An 18,318-nucleotide genomic window follows, 5' to 3' on the forward strand; every position below is an offset into this window, starting at 1 on the left:
GCTCAGTTCAATTAAAAGCATCAAACACGAGCTTTGATTATTCGGTTGGGTAACGCCTTTTCCGCAAGCTATTCAGCCCCAAACTTATTTATAGGTTATTTGTTATATAGTATTTATTATTCGTCAATTATTTAGCTTTTTATTTAGTTCGTTTCTTAATTAATTGGTTTTTACTCTAATATTTAATTATCTTTTTTTCCTGGATTTAACACTTAAGTGAATCTTCATTTGGCATTTAATTAGTAATTAGTTATTAGTTATATTTGTTATTGTTATACTAATACTTGTGGTCATAGTTCTAATAACACGAATATTATAATAACAACCGTCTAATAACACTCATATTATAATATTATAATAACAACCGTCTAATATAATATAAAATATGAAATATAGTAAATATGATTTAATGAGTTAAGATTGTATAATGGTTCCAGATTTCACGTTGTATAATACTATAATACTATAACACTATATTATACTATACTATTATATTATACTATTATTATATATTTGTATAATTGTATATACTATATACTATAATACTTTACTATAATAGTATAGTATAATTCTATAATTCTATAATTGTACAATAATATTATATTTGACACATACTAAATAATATTTATTTTTTACTTTCTTTAAATTCTTTAAATCTTTTAATATTTAGATCTATAATCTTTAAATCTTAAGAATAAATTCAAAAACAGTTTAATTGCTCGGCCGAATTAGTCTGCTACCTTTTAAGTTGTATATCGAGTAAGGGTTCCAGTTTTTACAATAATGGTCTTTTTCGTGGTCTTTGTAAATTTATTTATTATTTATTCATTTTTTTCTCAATTTAAAGTAAACGGTTGTCTAACCAGCGTTAGACGATACCGACTGCAGTCCCGTTTCCAGTTTGCTAAATTACACTTGGTCAATGCTGGGACCTGGTGCTCTATAAAGCCTTCTCTTCTTTCCAACATCCTTGCACACTGACTTTATCTGCATTTTTAATACTGGTTCATTCTAAGACGTCCTTATCTCATGTGACATATGTTTATTGTGATTGATATTGTTATTGCTACTGCTACATGCACATGCGTTCAAGTTTTTCCTTTACTTCCTTAGATTTAATCATACATGCATCACATATCACATATTTATTTCATTCATTCTTTGCACTGCGATCTATTTTTTTTTTGTTTTTCATGCCATTCTGCCGCCTTTTTCACTATATTGGTTTCTATTGCTTTGACTTTCCTCGTGCCACATTCTTTGCAAGTTGATCTTTTTGCAATACCCAAGTAATGCACACTCGGTGACATCTCTTGAGTGTCTATGTGTTTATTCCCAATTTCTACATCGACTATTTCCTTTTTTGGCATGTGATAGTTAGAAACAAGGTCTACACTGTTGTTATTGTTGGGTTATGGACATGGTGTTGTGATCTCTACATTTCCTTTGCTATGGCACAACACGTGTTTAATAGATTTTCATTGGTGTCTTCGGTGGAACCCCCACTCATTAATGTTAAAAACATTAGTGTATATTATATACTTAATACACTTTATTGGTTTTATATTTAAATTTATTTTTGCTTTTTGTACTTCCATCTTAGTTGATGGTGATTTTTTCCTTTGTATTTGTTTCTCATGTATAATTTTTTAATCAATATCTACAATTCTCTGCAGTTACTCAGCTGCTGAACTCATATTTTCTTCTTGTGCTTCTTCGAGACCCAAATCCAATCCACCAAATGGATCAGAAATTTGATTCTGTGAAAGACCTTTCTCTCATTTCAGAGAAGAACTGGTGCATTAAAGTAAGAATTTTGAGGATGTGGAAGGTTCCGTCATATGAAAAGAGTTACTCGCAACCTTCAATGGAGTTGGTTGTAATTGACAAAGATGTACATTCCTGCCTTTTGTTGAGTCATGTATGGTATTCCTTTCAAAAGTTTGTCATCTCCCTGATATCAGTCATCTCATTATTTTTTAATTGCACCATTGTCAGGGAACTCGGATCCATTGTTTCATCCGGTCTATCCATTACCGGCTTTTTGAACCTATCCTTGAGGAGGGAAAGGTGTTTGTTGTGGGCAACTTCACAATGGACTCAAACACACAGAAATACAGACCCACCAAGCATAGCATGCAGATCATATTTAAGAGGGACACATTGGTCTCCGGTGCTGATGGCATGGATATTCCAATTGAGTCATTTGATTTCGTGGCAACCAAGGAAATCTTATCATCCGTTAAGGATGACTTATATCTTATTGGTATGCACTTTGATGTTGTCATTGTGCCACTAACATCTACGTCATTTACCTAGCATAAGATCTATTTGCCCTTGCTAACTGTCTGCTTAATCCTGCTTATCTTGTGGTTATCTGGTGCAGATTTTGTTGGTCTACTATCCGCAAAGAGTGAGTTGATTCCTTTTGAAAATAGAAATCGGAAGTCACATTACATGAAAATCGAGCTTGATGATCTAAGGTAAGTTATTTTCATCTCATTATGCATAGACACTTATATACCTTACCCACGTCGCATTTGAAACTTTCCTCTAATTGTGTTCTCTAATGATCATAATTGTGCTATGTAAAACCCGATAAAAAAATGCGTGTGGACCCAAAAGTGGCAGTGAGAAGCTTTCATGCGCCTTGTAGGAAAATTATGCGTCTGAATTGGTAACTCTTCTTGATGCCAACAAGGCCACTGAATTTATAATTGTGCTCCAATTTGCCAAGATGAAGTTCTACAATGGTATATTTAACAGTGCCCCACTATATACGAACCTCTTTATATCTAACCAACTATTTCTCTAATCAGATTTCATTTTATTTCAGATGTTATGACTATAACCAACACAAACTACACCACAAGGCTCATGGTTAATGCTGACCTTGAAGTGGTTAAGAAATTCCGTCAAAAGTTCGTTTCTTTAACAAAGGCTTTATTTATTTGTTCACCATTTTTTTTCCAATCAACTTTTACCGTTCCTGTATTGTTTGTGATATGGTAATGTTGTTAATTTGATTGATGCTAGGCTGATTCGACTTGGTAGCAAGCACAGCACCAGCGTTGAAGTTATAAGCCGGGTAGTGAGGCATTCTCCATCTGAAGATTTTCTCAGCCTTACCCCTTATGCTACCATACATCAAATAAAGGAAACTCTTAAGGTGTGTTCTTTGGGTGCTTTGAATTCAATGGCTTTTTCGCAACACCAATTTAAATACATTCATTCTGGTTACCATCATGAAACAAATAAATACATGACTCCTTTTTTTCGTGTGATACACCGCTCATTTCATTGTGACTAATTTCTGCTCCCAGAAATCAACCTTTGTGACATTTGGAACGGTCATTGACATTGACAGGGATCATGCATGGTGGTACAAGGCTTGCAGGCAATGCACACAGGGACTGGAGGCACTTACTGACCAATTTTATTGTGCAAAATGTGATGTTTACTCTACAGTTTTTGCCCCCAGGTTTGTATCCCCTCATGTGAGGTTGGTTTATTCTTATGTTAATTCATTAGACTCACAAACATTAGCCTTTCTTTTTCTTGTCGATTGGATGTGTTTCTTAAATTTGGGGTTGGTTCCATCAAACAGCCATGTTGCACTTCTATGTTTGTTGTTGAATATGGACTGAGTATTTGTTGGCGCATTAACATGCCCCCCTTTTTTTGTTGCTTTGTATATGCGGATAAAGGTTCTGCATTCAGGTTCGTGTTGGTGATGACTCAGATACCGCAACTTTTGTTCTATTTGAGAATTGTGCATCAAAGTTCTTAGGCCTAACTGCCGCTGAGATCCGCACCAGATTGCTTGCTAGGGTTATTTATTCTTACTTCCTTTGCTCTTGCTCTGAGATTTTGTGATATTTTTTGCTGCCAACTTACTGGCTTTTTCTCTTCAACAACCAGGGATATGGAAGAGAGCATTTCCCAGATGAGCTTAATGCACTGATTGGGAGGACACTTCTATTCAAGCTTACTGTTAGGCATGATAGCTTAAATAAATTTCAGCTGTGCGTGATTACCGTTTCAAGAATATGTTCTGACCCAGAGATTATCTCCTCACTTGCTTTAGACAAGAACATTAAATTGGTATGTGTCGTTGAGTGCTCCACAGAGGACTTTCAATTACCATTGCTTATTCAAATGTTGTTGCTTTTTGTATTCCTTAACACTTTACAATCAAAACATCATCTGTTCCAGGATGCACTGCAGAATTTGACCAAGGGTGCGGTTGTTCGAAGCGGTGACTTGGTTGGGTCTGGGAGCATACTCGGTATCCCTGGTTCAACCACCACTCCGAGTCCGAATTCTGCTGCAGTTCCTGGTCACGGGGCTGGCCACGTGGTTACATATACTCCTGTTAAGCGGGTTTGCATTAGATCCGGTGACGACTTCTCATCACATGCCACACCCTCTGCCTCCAAGAGTCTTCTCCCTGCGTTTGAGAGCTGCGTCCCAAGGAATGCCACCGACCCTGATGCAGGGGACATATGAGGCCCTCATCCTTCCGTACCAGAGCGTCTAAAATAAAAACAGCAAAACCCTAACTGCTTAGCGTTTAATAAACCGCTCTGACTCTTTCGTTATATCAACATGATATCAACTTAATTTACGTTCTAACTGTTGCATTCCAATTTGTTTTTTTTCCACCATCACACTAGCAATGTGACTCAGACGTTGACATGCTGATCCATTATGACATTGTCATCATTGTGGTTTACTTTGGTCGATCATGGTGTTATATATAATGGCAGATCTCGGCTGGGTTTCTTGCCTCGTCCCAAGGTTGCTGCCGCGCTTTGCCGCTTCCTTTGGTTTATCGGATGTTGTCTTTATGATTCCATTAGGATTTGTAATGCCATTCATGTTTCATGTCACTACTTTGCTTGGTAATCAAAATCTTATTGGTGTGTTTAACATGTTATGCCTTCTGTCTTTTTCCCTCACCAACTCTTTCTGTCCACTCCTATTATTGCAACCTGCTCATTGTGTGTCGTTAAACATGGAATTACACCTGCTGGATATGCTTATTGACACTGCTTTATTATGCCATTGGGGGAGCGGGTGTGTCTTTCAACTGGGTTTGCCAAGTAATTTGCCTTTACTTTCTGCTGCGTTAGGAAAAAAGGGATTGCCTTAAATAGAATGCCAGACGCCAACAAATTCACCTGTCTTGAATAAGTGGGTGATCTTTGAATAGCATCCTCATTTATTCCAATATTGTTTATGCACATTGTATGCCTCCACGTGGGAGGATTGTTTGCATTCTTCATCCTTCCATGGGTTAACTAGAACAAGATGTTTGAACTTCTATTTATGCCAACATAAACAACTCTTATTTATGGAGTAGCATACAAATTGTATTGTAATTAAGCACTAAAAAACAATAAAAAAATATATTTACCCAAATGCACCAAGGAACTCTGCATGCATCAGGAGTTCGTATTCTCCCCGAACAATGCAGATTCCACGCTATTGCTTTTGAGCCTGTAGAATGAGTTCCAATGCCCGTTTTGGATATTAAGTTAAACCATATTGCTCGACTTCTTTTATCTTCTACAATATGTTTGTGTACTTATAATATTACCCCTAAATCTATTATGATGAATAATTAATAATTATTGATTTATATTTAGTCTTAATTGATTTAATACATTGTTATAATAAAGATCTACATTTAAACATTATATATGTATTAGATTAATAATCTATATAATTATAAGTTTTTATTATATTGATAAAATGCACTAAAACAAAAATAATTACAAAATTTTTATTGTTTTATTCTTAGGCCATTAAAATTATTAAATCTTTTCTTTGTTTCTTAATAAAAAATTAGCTCTCAATTTTAAATATTAAATTCATGAATATACCTTTTTATCTTTATTTTTTAAATATTAAATTTTGACTGTTATTTTCTTTTCTTCTATTTTCTTTCCTATATCAAAACAGGATCTAAAAAATTAACTTCAGCATCCTATTTATTTAACATTCCTTGAATAGTCAGAACAGATAAAACAAATTATGTTTGACTAATTTTCTGGACTCCCAATGAATAATGCTGTTAAATACTTCTCGGCAATAATTGGATACAATAAAGTGAAAATTACTTTTCGTCTTATTATTTTATTATGACAATCTTGTTCATAAACATTAGCTAAATATTTTCCTTTGTGATGTGGTCTATTTTCCTTAATGGTCAATGACTATTCAAGCGATTGAACACATGTGCCTTTCATAGTCGAACTTTGACATTATTCATGATATACATATTCTGTTCTTCCTCCATATCCCCAATTCTTTGTAGACTTCTGTCATTGCGTGTGGACTTTCCTGTCTTGCCTGCCGGGATCCTATTTTGAACCTGTCTGCAAATAGTTTGAGTAGCTGAAACAAATTTATCCGACAAACCTAGCCCTTGGCAAACGGTTTGCCTGCCTGGATTCCATGGAACACGAAGCTAGGCTCGCACGACAACGACGGTTGAAATTGCTTGGTCATAAGAGGCGCCGGATCAACGTGTCGCTTAGCCCATCCGGCCCCGAGAATGGTTTCTTTGTCGTTCTACCCTGCATACTTCTCCGCATGCTTGGCGACAATTTTTCGTTACAGTTCTTATTTTTTGCCATTATCCATACTTTCCCCTGATAGGAGACATTTCATTTTCTGCTGACAATCCTGCGTGCTCTTAACCTTGCTGCTCTGCTGGTCTGATTATGCATTATTTGTTAACTTTGATCTACGCTTTCCTGTTGTTGCAGTTAATCCCAACACACGGGTTTCTGAGTCCCTCCAACAGGATATCGGCCTGCTCCAAAAATTTCCCGTCGCTGTTGCTACACGGCAAAGTGAGCTCTGACTTTTCAATATACGTTGGGTGCCTTTTCCAATATATTATTTCCTAATGAGTACGGTAATAATGGTCCGTGTTTAGTCTTCTCATTTAGTTAAACTTGTTAAAAAATGAAGGGAGCGATTTTTTAAAAAATAAATAATTTATCTATTTTAATCACTATTTTTTATACTTTTAATTTTAATTTAAATAGATTAAGTCGTTAAAAAATAATGTGTTGATTGTAAATGGCTAATTTTAAATTACGTAATATGCTCAGTCGTCTATTAGTCAATGAGTTAAAAACGCTTATCTATCCAATTATATTAAATCGTTTATTTTTTCTCTCATTTAAAACCGCTTATCTTCTCTATTATTTGGAATGTTTTATTTCATAAATTTAGTTCACTTTAAATTATTAATATCTTTTGTTATTTTTAAGATTATATTTTTATATTTACAAATATATATACTATTCTATATATATATATATAGAATAGTATATTATAAAGAAGCATACAGTCATTATAAAGAATAGAGAACATGACATGTATGATATATTCAATTTTACATAATCTATATATTATATTATGGTCATTATCATGATTAATCATTGTATTACATGCTAAATATTGTTAACTTTTTTAGATTTAGTTATTTTTCGTGTGACCTTCTCTTAACTTTGAAAACATTATTGCTGATTTAAAATTATTATTTTCAAAATTCATCATTTCTTTTAGAATCGCACATAAAGCAAGGATTAGGCAAGCATAGTCAATCCTGAGAACTAAATCAGTGCCTGGTTAACAAATATTTGACGTATAATATTAAAAATGGCATTACTATCTTATATTTTTTTAATTAATATTAAAATAGTTAATTTTAACTTTTTGTCTAATATAACGGTAGTATATCTCACAGTTAACACACTTACAGCAACTACTTTTTTTATTATTCTTTATTTTTGGGATCACCTGTGCTCCTCTGTTTTGTTTTTTGCACTCTGTTCCTTTCTTTACATCTGCACCGGACCATGGTATTGCATCCTCCCTCCATGGATAACACCTCTTTTTTCCTTGCAGGTTCCTCACCATGCAACATCGAAACGTCCCGTGACAAACACCATCATTATGTAACACCTACCACGTGAGTAATGCATGAAAGTGCCATTTCACTTGAAACTCTGGAACCGGGGATTATGCTGCAATTAAAGACTTAACCAATATCCCCGTATAAGTTGGTGCGGTGTTTTTCCTCCTTAGCATGGCACCTTTGCCGAGCCTCACCTGTAGGCACCGTTGGGCATGGGTGTTTTCCCTAAATTTCCTCCCCTTTAATCACAATCCTCTAAATTTTTCCAACTTATTTTTTATATTTGATAACTTGTTCTCATCAAATATACAGTCTGGTTGGCTATTCGCATTTCTCCCCGTCTTCACCTTTGCATATGGCTCAGGCTAGCGATGACCAACTAGAAGCTTTCACTGCATCTTCTATTGAACCAGGTGTCATTCTCAATGAACATGATTATGAGTTTATATATATTTTGACCTATTATTACACTCATGTGACACTTGGTTTTTTAATATTTTGAATGTTCCCTAGATGTTTGGTCAATCGGGCAACCCACCCAAAGTTGTGTTTTTTGTGGGGCGAAAATGTGGATGAACGAGCGCCTTGCGAAAGGTGGAGCCAACAACACTATATTATTTGCTATTTGTTGCATGAGTGGAAAGGTCACTCTCCCTTTGTTGCCGGTTCCGCCACCATTGTTGTGGGTGTTGTTGAATGGTGATGATCAACGAGCTTTGCATTACAAGAAACATATCAGGGCCTTTAATGGTATGTTTTCGTTCACATCTATGGCTGGCAAAATTCAGTACACACTAAACAAGGGTTCCGCCCCCCTCCCCCATGTTTGTTATAAGTGACCAAAATTACCATTCAATTGGAAGTTTGTTGCCACAGCAGTCTAGCAAGCCCAAGTTTGCTCAGCTCTACTTTTATGATACAGAAAATGAAGTCCAGAACCGGATTAATGCAATTGGGTAAGTATGTGGTTGTTATGGTATGTTGATATTTTAATGTCTGTATTATATGATTCTTGTGTGACCTAGATTTATGTTGGTTAATTTTATTTTTGGGTTAATGTAGCATGTTTAATCAACACCAAGCTATAGATCATACCATTGTAGCGGATCTAACCAGCATGCTTGATTTCCACAACTCTCTCGCTAGGTGCTTCCGATATGCTAGGCAAAGGTTCACTGAAGATTCAACGACTCCGCTGCAGCTTCGTCTTATCAAGAAGAGGAATACTGATGGTAGAAGATCTAATCTGCCATCAGCGTCTGAAGTTGCTGCTCTTATTGTAGGTGATTTTGATTTCGACAACCTTTTGAGGGACGTTGTTATTCAGACACATTCGAACCTTCTGAAACGGATTGATGTTAATCATCCGCAGTATCTTGCACTACAGTACCCCTTGCTTTTTCCGTACGGAGAAGATGGTTTTCGGAGTGATATCTTAATATCCGATGAAAGATCTAAGCAACAGTTACATAAGCGAGAAACAATTAGCATGAGGGAGTTCTTGTCTTTTCGAATCCAAATAAGATCGCATGAGTCGCAAGTGCTTCTCAAGTCAAGACGTTTGTTCCAACAATTCTTGGTTGATAGTTACACTATGGTAGAAGCGGAAAGATTACAATATCACAGGTTCCACCAGAGCAAGTTTCATTCTCATAAACTGCAAGGCCTACACGAGTGTCTAATACAGGGTGAAACACAGGCTGCAAGAACTGGAAAACGAGTTATCTTGCCGTCTTCATTTGTCGGTGGTCCCCGATCATGTACAACAATTGCAAAGATGCATTTGCTATTTGCAGGTATGCCGGATACCCTAGCTATTTCATTACTATCACATGTAACCCAGATTGGACCGAGATTAAAGATTGCGTTGCGGCCTATTCATTAAAGCCAAGTGACATGCCAGATATCATATCAAGGGTTTTCAAGATCAAGTTAGATGTCTTGCTAAAAGACTTAAAGGATGGGTCCATATTTGGAAAGCCTAAAGGAAGTGAGTTTTCTCATTCACTTTTTACAATGTCGCGCTAACACATTTGTTATTTTTCCATCAACGTCGACTTGCCCCTTAACATATTTTTTTGCTTTTTCCCATTTTCTTTGTTCCAGTTGTGTACACAGTTGAATTCCAAAAGCGTGGTCTTCCCCATTGTCATATTTTATTGTTTGTTCGACCAGCCGAGAAGCCTCGATCATCTGAGGATATTGACCATCATATATCGGCTGAGATACCCGACGAACACAGACAACCTAAGCTGTATAGCTTAGTCCAAAAATTCATGATTCACGGATCATGTGGGGTTTTGAACATGAGTAGCCCGTGTATGGTTAATGGGAGGTGTTCCAAGTTTTATCCAGTGCCTTTCCGTGAGAAAACATCCATAGACAGTGCAGGTTTTCCCAAGTATAAACAGTCGGATAATGGTCGTTCAACAACCAAGAGGAATGTTAATCTCGACAATAGGTTTGTTGTCCCATACAATGCAACATTGCTCCTTAAGTATGGCTGCCACATAAATGTTGAGTATACTTGCCAGACGTCTGCTATTAAGTATTTGTTCAAGTATGTCCACAAAGGTAATGATCGTGTCACAGCTTCGTTCTTCCGATCACATTATTCAGCTGGTTCTGATGTCACTGTAGATGAAATCCAAAACTACTATGATTGTCAGTATATATCAGCTTGTGAGGCATCCTGGCGGCTATTCGGGTTTGAGATTCAGTACAAAGAGCCTAACGTCATCCGCCTTCCATTCCATCTTCCAAATGAACAGAATGTTTTGTACGATGATCACCAGCTTATTGAGAATGTTATCAACGCTGCGGTCTCAAAGGTTAGTATGTTTATTGGTTGGTTTAAGGCTAACAAGAATTTTGATCTAGCCCGTACACTGACTTACGCAGAGATGCTGTCATTTTTTGTTTGGGACAAGCAGGGGTATATGTGGAGGCCACAGAAGCAAGGGAATGTCATAGGTCATCTCACACATATTCCTCACTCGCATGGAGAGGAGTACTACCTTCGTATGTTATTGAATTATCAAAAAGGGTGCCAGAGATTTGCTGATGTGCGTTCAATTGGTGGGATTGTGTACGATACATTCAAAGAGGCCTGTTATGCCCTAGGGTTATTGCAGGATGATAGGGAATTTATTGATGCACTTAATGAAGCCAGTGCGTGGGCATCACCGAATTATATCAGGAGGTTGTTTGCAATGCTTTTGATGTCGAACAACATTGTGCGTCCTGACATGGTGTGGGAGAAATGTTGGCAACATTGCATGGACAACTCGCTTCTTTCTGGAAGACATAACTTAGGTAAACTTTTCGGATTGCTTTTACTATCCGGTTACTGTTTCGCAATAAATTCAGACCACTCCATTCAAAAACGTCCGGTCGTCTCCACCTCTTGCAGTTTGTTATGCATTTATTTTATTTTCCCTTCGTCATCGTGTCCAATTTATTTCTTACGTAACTACGTTGCATTTTTTTGCTTTTAGGTTTCCAGCATTCTGTTCATGAGATTAAGTCCATCACGCTTGCCGAAATTGAAAAACTCTTGCAGCCGAATGGTCGGAGCCTAAAGGAATTTCCTGACATGCCGTTTCCTGATTATGCTGGTTTACCTGAACCTTCCGACACAATCTTTTTTGATGAGCTGAATTTCGACAGGACAGAATTGGCAAGTATCGCCGTGGATTTGATTTCCCGGTTGAATCGAGACCAGCGCGTTGTGTTCGACACAATAGCAAATGCAGTTCGTCATGATGCTGGTGGTTTTTTCTTTGTCTGTGGTTATGGTGGAACTGGTAAGACCTTTCTATGGAATGCACTGTCTGCTTCGATAAGGTCTAAGGGTGATATTGTCCTCAATGTTGCATCCAGTGGCATTGCAGCTCTGTTGTTGCCTAATGGGCGAACTGCTCATTCACGCTTTAAGGTTCTGCTCAGTGTTAACCAGGACTCTATTTGTAATATAAGGCAAGGCACACCCCTCGCCCGTCTTATTTTATCTGCAAAATTAGTTATATGGGATGAGGCACCTATGTTAAATAAATTTTGCTTCGAAGCGCTGGACAAATGACTTAAGGATGTTCTTCGATTTGATCGTGGATATAATCCTCATGCCCCATTTGGTGGGAAAATTGTTGTTCTAGGAGGTGATTTCCGTCAGATATTGCCTGTGATTCCTCGTGGTTCCCGGAAAGAGATCGTTCATTCGTGTATTAATGCTTCGAACCTGTGGCAATCTTGCCAAGTGTTGCAGTTAACTGAAAACATGAGACTGTCCCGTGGTTCACGAGATATCCACGGTGTACAATTGAAGGAATTTGCTACATGGTTGCTTCAAGTTGGTGACGGGTTAATCGGAGACAATACCGATGGCGAATCAGTGATTAGAATACCCGACAACTTGCTGCTTAATGTTGAGTCTCCCTATCTGCATGATTTGGTGTTGTTCGTTTATCCTGACATCTTACTCTATTCTTCTAGCGTGGATTATTTTAAGGGTAGGAGTATATTAGCACCAACACTTGATGTCGTAACTGAAGTAAACAATCATGTGATGTCTTTGATCCCTGGCAACGAGAGGGTATACTTGAGCTCTGATATACTAATTAGTGAAGATGGTCACCTGGAATCTGAATTATATACAATGAGCACCGAGTCATTGAATGCGCTAAATTGTTCAGGAATTCCCCAACACCGGTTAGTTCTTAAAATCAGTGTTCCTGTGATGCTTCTTCGCAATATTGACCAATCCAATGGACTATGCAATGGTACGCGCATGCAGGTTAAACGTCTTGGTGACCATATCATTGAGTGCGTCATCTTAGCAGGTCGTAATACTGGTGATGTTGTATTTATTCCCAGGATGAACATGTCACCCAATAACGATACATTTCCAATCAGGTTTACTCGACGTCAATTTCTGGTTGCTCTTTGCTTTGCGATGACCATAAACAAGTCCCAAGGTCAAACGCTGTCAACAGTTGGCATCTATCTTCCGAGGCCTGTTTTTACTCATGGTCAGCTTTATGTTGCGCTTTCTCGGGTCAGCATGCATTCTGGACTGAAGATTTTATCTGTTGATTCTAACGGCAAAGTTTCAGATCATACTATTAATGTTGTCTATAGGAAAGTTTTTACCGGGATGCTACCTAACATTCTCCCTTGATCGATTTACCTCTCATGTGCTCCTTCTGTAATCTTTTCGGTACGTAGTTCTTCTAACTCTTAAAGAATAAATAAAGAACATTTTTCTCTTACTTAATTACATATTAAATATTATTATTTATATAATACATCTCTATACAAACAATTATTTTTAAAGGAAAAGTCTAGGGGGCTAGTAATTTTATTTAACTTTAGCTAGCATGTAATCCGTAGAGAACGTTGAGTCATTTAATGAAATCTCACACCAATCCACCACCATTAAATCATCATTGATGATTATTTGATGCTGCCAATCATAAACGTTGCTGGCCGCAAGCATTGTTTATTTTTAAATAATTTAATTCATTTTCTTATTGAATAATATTTATTTACAATTATAATTTTAATGCCCGTGCTTGGCACGGGAGATAAAACTAGTAAATACCATAAAATGTGGATTTATCAGAGATCCTTGACAAAGAAGAGGCCTTTTGGCTTCAAAAATCAAGAAAATAATGGATAGTGGATGAAGACCGGAATACAAATTTCTATCACACTAAGACCATTATTATAAGAAGAAAAAATAAGGTTCTAAAACTTAGAAATCAAGGAGGGACTTGGATAGAAGAAGAACTAAAGAATCACATCTCTAGCTTCTACCAAAAGCTCTACAAATAGGAGGTTATTACTAGTCCCACAAATTTAGACACTCATGATATATCTAATTTTGATTGTTCGAATTGCAGGTACCTAGAAGCCATGCCGACAGACATAGAAATAAAGAAAGCTTTGTTTAGCATTAGGTCTCTAGAAGCTCCGGGAGAAGACAGATTTTCGGTAGCCTTCTTCGAGAATAATTAAGAAATTAGTCAAATTGATCCCACCCTTATCAAGGATACAAACACTACTTTGCTAGCATTCATTCTAAAAGTACAACACCTAGAGTTCATTGATCAATTCAGACCCAATGCTTTGTGCAACGCGAAGTATAAAATTATCACCAAAATCCTTGTTCAACGGATAAAACCTTTTCTTTGTGATAGAATCTCTCCCCATCAATCAAGCTTCATACTGGGATGAAAATTCATGACAATATTCTTATTGCGAAAGAAGTCATGCATTCAACGAAAAAGATTAGAGGTAGAAAATGCTATATGGCAATAAAAATTGATTTAAAAAAGGCCTACGACAGAGTTAGGTAGAGTTTCATGAATCATAGACTTAAAAAATTCAGATTTCTCCAATGGTTGGTGAACATCATTATGAAAGGGGTCACTACGGTTAACTACAATATGTTGTAGAACGAAGGTAAAACATATAATTTTATGCCTACAAGAGGCATTAAGTTAGGAGACCCTTTAACTCCTTACCTATTTGTCATTTGCATGGATAAACTATCCCAGCTAATTAAAAGGATGTGATTGATAGTAAATAGAGACCATTTGAAATTGGAAAAAATGGGACGCAACTTTCCCATCTAATGTTACTGATGATTTGCTCCTTTTTGCGGAAGCAACAACGCAACAAATGGAAAACATCAACAGGACTTTAGGGCTATTTTGTAGAGCAGCTGGGTTGCGGATTAACAGCAATAAATCATCTACTGTATTCTCTAAGAATATTCCAACATCGACCAGATTAAAGATCTTGAAAAAGTCTGAGTTTAAGGAAAACAAGACCCTGGGAAGATACCTAGGAGCAATGCTTAACAACAATGGAAAGGGAAAAGACAATTTCAAAATGGTATCGGAAAGAAATAATGGCAAGTTGAAAGGTTGGAAGAGTAAAGTATTATCTTTTGTTAGCAGAGTCATGCTAGCCTAGGCCATCATAAGTCCAGCATTAATTTTGACATGCAACACGATAGAGTTTCCAAAGCTATTTGCAAAGAGATAGAGAAGGCACAGAAAAATTTCATATGGACAGACACAGAAGATAAAAGAAGACTGCATGCAATCAGTTGGAAAACCCTATATTTACCAAAACATGATGGAGGCTTAGAACTCAAGAATTTGGAGTCAATGAATGAGACTTTTTTATACAAGTTCATTTGGTAATTAAAAGAAGACCCAAATGCCTTATGGACTCAAAATTTCAGTAAAAAATATAATAATGGAAACACATTCACAGCTACACCTTCAACTAGAAAATCAATTTTTAACCTGTGGAAGAAACTCGTCAAATTTTGGCCAAAATTTCATACCATACCATCTCTTTTGTTGAAAATAGAGCAACAAAGAATTTTTGGCATGACAATTGGGTTGAAGGGGCTGAAATCCTGTAAAATTTTGCCATCCAAATTGATGTTGATGGGAAAGCACAGTGAGAGATTGGAGCGATAAAAGAGAAGATTGGAACATGATGAAACTTAAAACATACCTGCCTGAAAATCGTTGCCCTCCTTCCTCCGAGAAGTAGCAGCAGAGATGATCGACAAGGTTGGACCCATTCAGATAATGGAACATTCTCCATAACCGCCACCTTCAAAGCCCTAGTAAAATGGAATCAACTCACAACCATTACCTAGACCACCATGTGAAAGTAGAAGGCTCAAAAAAGCTAAGACTTTTATGTGGAGGTTTATGCACGGCCGCATCTTCACAAATTAGAAGAAGGGGAAGCTGTTTGGTGGACGAGGAGATTGTGCATTTTGCCCAAACTAGGAAAATGATATTTTGCATGCTTTGAGGGATTGCTGTAAAATAGCCCCAATTTGGATTAATCTCATTAATCCGAGATGCATGCAACATTTTTTTGAAGCCAATCTTAAAATATAGGTTGAGATGAATTTAAAAGAACAACTCGGTAGAGACGAATGTAACAATTGGATGGACCTTTTTTAAGAACCGGAGTTTTTACGTAAAACTACTTAATAGAATAGAATAATTTATTTGCCCGGAATAGGTTCGAAAGTATAAAAATGTCTTTTTTTAAATACGAAGGTGAGATTTGCATTTAGTGAATTTTTCTGAGTGAGAAAATGTTTTCTTCTAAAAAAAGAATTTGCGTAAAAGTGCATACCGGTAGATTAGCCGATAGTACTGGCTTAAGTCTGTACGGTACTACGTGAGAGAGAATAAAACAATAGAAATCTTAGAAAAATATTTGGAATAGCAAACCGGACGCTAATTCTAAATATTTTGGTCCAAAGTTGGGCTAAACGGACCAAAAACGCTAGGCGGTTGAACCAGGCTCAATTCGGGCCCAAACTCAACATATATAAAGTCATAAATGAGCCAAGAAAGCTTATTTTCAGCACAAGAGGGAGAGAGGAACGTGAGATTGAGAGAGAGGAGTGTCCACCATTGACATTATTCATCATCTCCTTCTTTTGGCCATATCTTGAGTTACGGTGTGCAGATTGACGAACGATTTACCGCCACGCGAAGCTCTCGCCGAGCTCTTTTTTTCTAACTAATCAAAGTTAAAAAAAAACTAATTTTCAAGCTTAATTTCTCTACCCTATGTCATTTTTGAATTTGGGTTGTTGAGTTTCTTTGTGTTCTTATTGTTTAGGTGTAATCTAGCTTGGGTGAGTAGTGGGTTTTACTCCAAAACTCATTGGACAAGGTAAGATATCACTAAACCATTGAGTTCATAAATCCTAGCTTTAATTCTTGTTGTTTTTCATGATATAGGGTTTTATATATATATGTTGGTAGATAATGATTATTGATGATTATGATGACTTTGATGAGTTGTGGTGGTGCGTGTTGATGTTTGAAGACGAATGTTGATGATAATATTGATTATATATTATTGTGGTTCATGTTGAAAACAAATTATTGAGGAGATTTGATGAATTGAATGAATTGATTGATGATAATGGGGCTAATTGGATGAAAGATTTGATATATGTAACATTCATGATTGTTGGAAATATTAAATAGTGGTATTGAGGAACTTTGGTGTGAATCTAGGTTGAACTTTAAGTTGGATGAGGTGAGTATTAAATGGTTTTGATAGTTAGGTAATTGATAAATGATTGGGAAGTGTCTATTGTGGATTTTGGGTTGTTTTGAGTATGTTTTGAGTTGGGTTGGTTTTGAAGTTTTGGAAAACTAGAGAATTGTCTCTTTTGGTAAAAATCTGTTTTTAGTAAACTTTAGTGGATCATAACTTGAGCCTCAATTTTTGAAATTGGTTTGATATTGTTTTAAATTGAAGATGGTTTAAAGAGCTTTAAAATGGTATAAAGTTTGAGGAAAATGGAGTTTTGTAGAGGAAGTTATGAGCGTTTAATGTTTGGTGTTTAAAACTAAAATTCTACAGCATTAAAATCTTTCTGAGTTTGATGCAGCATGCGTACGCGAACATGTACACGCGACGCAGGCATTCTCCACTGCATGGGAGTCTCGCGTACGTGGGTACTATGTTGCGTACGCGAGCATGTGAATTTTGGCTATTGCATATGCGAGTTTTAACATGCGACGCGGGAATTCCTCTTGGGTTAGGAGTCTCGCGTATGCGAGAGAGGAGTCGTGTACGCAACCCTCACTTTTTTAACGCGTGCATACGCACGGCAGGGGGTGTGTACGCACAGCCCCTGTTTTGCTGAAAAAATGATTTTTCTTCATTTTTTAAGGGTTATCTAACTTTCTAAACTTTTTTAAACTGCTGTTTAAGATTACTACCTAGTAATTAGGTCCTAAGACTAATAGCGGTGGGTTGGTGACTTAAATTGGTAATTTATGCATGAGTTTAGAAGACGATGACTTAAGCTTGGTATGTCAGTTGGATAGAGTTGTCATGTGAATTGATGGGGAGTCGGGTTGATGATGAACTTGTGATATTGAGGCTGGATGATGAGATTGTTTATATGAGTGTGAGACGCATTGTTCTCTGTCATAGGGGCTGTGGCAGTCTCCCGCCTATTTTCGGATGTAAGGGCTGGGCAGTCTCCCGCTTGTCTAGGTAGCGGTGCCGGCGTAGGGGTCGAGGCAGTCGCCCGCCTACGTTGAGATGTGAGGGCTGTGGCAGTCTCCCGCTCACATAACCTTTCTGCCGCCAGAGTGAACTCGGACACTATAACCCGAAAGAGTGTGTCGGGCACTATAACTCGCGGGGCGCAAGATAAAGAAAGAGTGAGCAGGACACTATATTCCTGGTCATGGCAGAAAGGCGACATCCCGGGGATGTGTCGGGTTGGCATTTTGAACCAACAAGTGATATCACGAGCCAAATAGGATAGTCATTCATCATATGCATCTTTTACATGTTTGCTT

At 37.1% G+C, this 18,318-nt stretch overlaps 1 protein-coding gene across 1 annotated transcript; it reads left to right on the plus strand.

The window, feature by feature from the left end:
- The first annotated feature begins 8,505 nt into the window (after positions 1–8,505).
- Positions 8,506–13,115, plus strand: LOC112763942 (uncharacterized). The gene is made up of 7 exons (XM_025809480.1): positions 8,506–8,726; positions 8,803–8,895; positions 9,002–9,735; positions 9,783–9,929; positions 10,046–11,350; positions 11,437–11,876; positions 12,027–13,115. Exons 1-7 carry the CDS (start codon positions 8,506–8,508, stop codon positions 13,113–13,115), a joined length of 4,029 nt encoding a protein of 1,342 aa, XP_025665265.1.
- The last annotated feature ends 5,203 nt before the right edge of the window (positions 13,116–18,318 follow it).

This window comes from Arachis hypogaea, chromosome 17 (genome assembly GCF_003086295.3).
Source record: "Arachis hypogaea cultivar Tifrunner chromosome 17, arahy.Tifrunner.gnm2.J5K5, whole genome shotgun sequence".
NCBI classification, from domain to species: Eukaryota; Viridiplantae; Streptophyta; class Magnoliopsida; order Fabales; family Fabaceae; genus Arachis; species Arachis hypogaea.

Coding starts and splice junctions, on each gene's coding strand:
- LOC112763942 (XM_025809480.1), top strand. CDS start 8,506: ATGTGGATGAACGAGCGCCTTGCGAAAGGTGGAGCCAACAACACTATA. Junction 8,727..8,802: donor TCTATGGCTGGCAAAATTCA/GTACACACTAAA, acceptor TTCAATTGGAAG/TTTGTTGCCACAGCAGTCTA. Junction 8,896..9,001: donor AACCGGATTAATGCAATTGG/GTAAGTATGTGG, acceptor GGGTTAATGTAG/CATGTTTAATCAACACCAAG.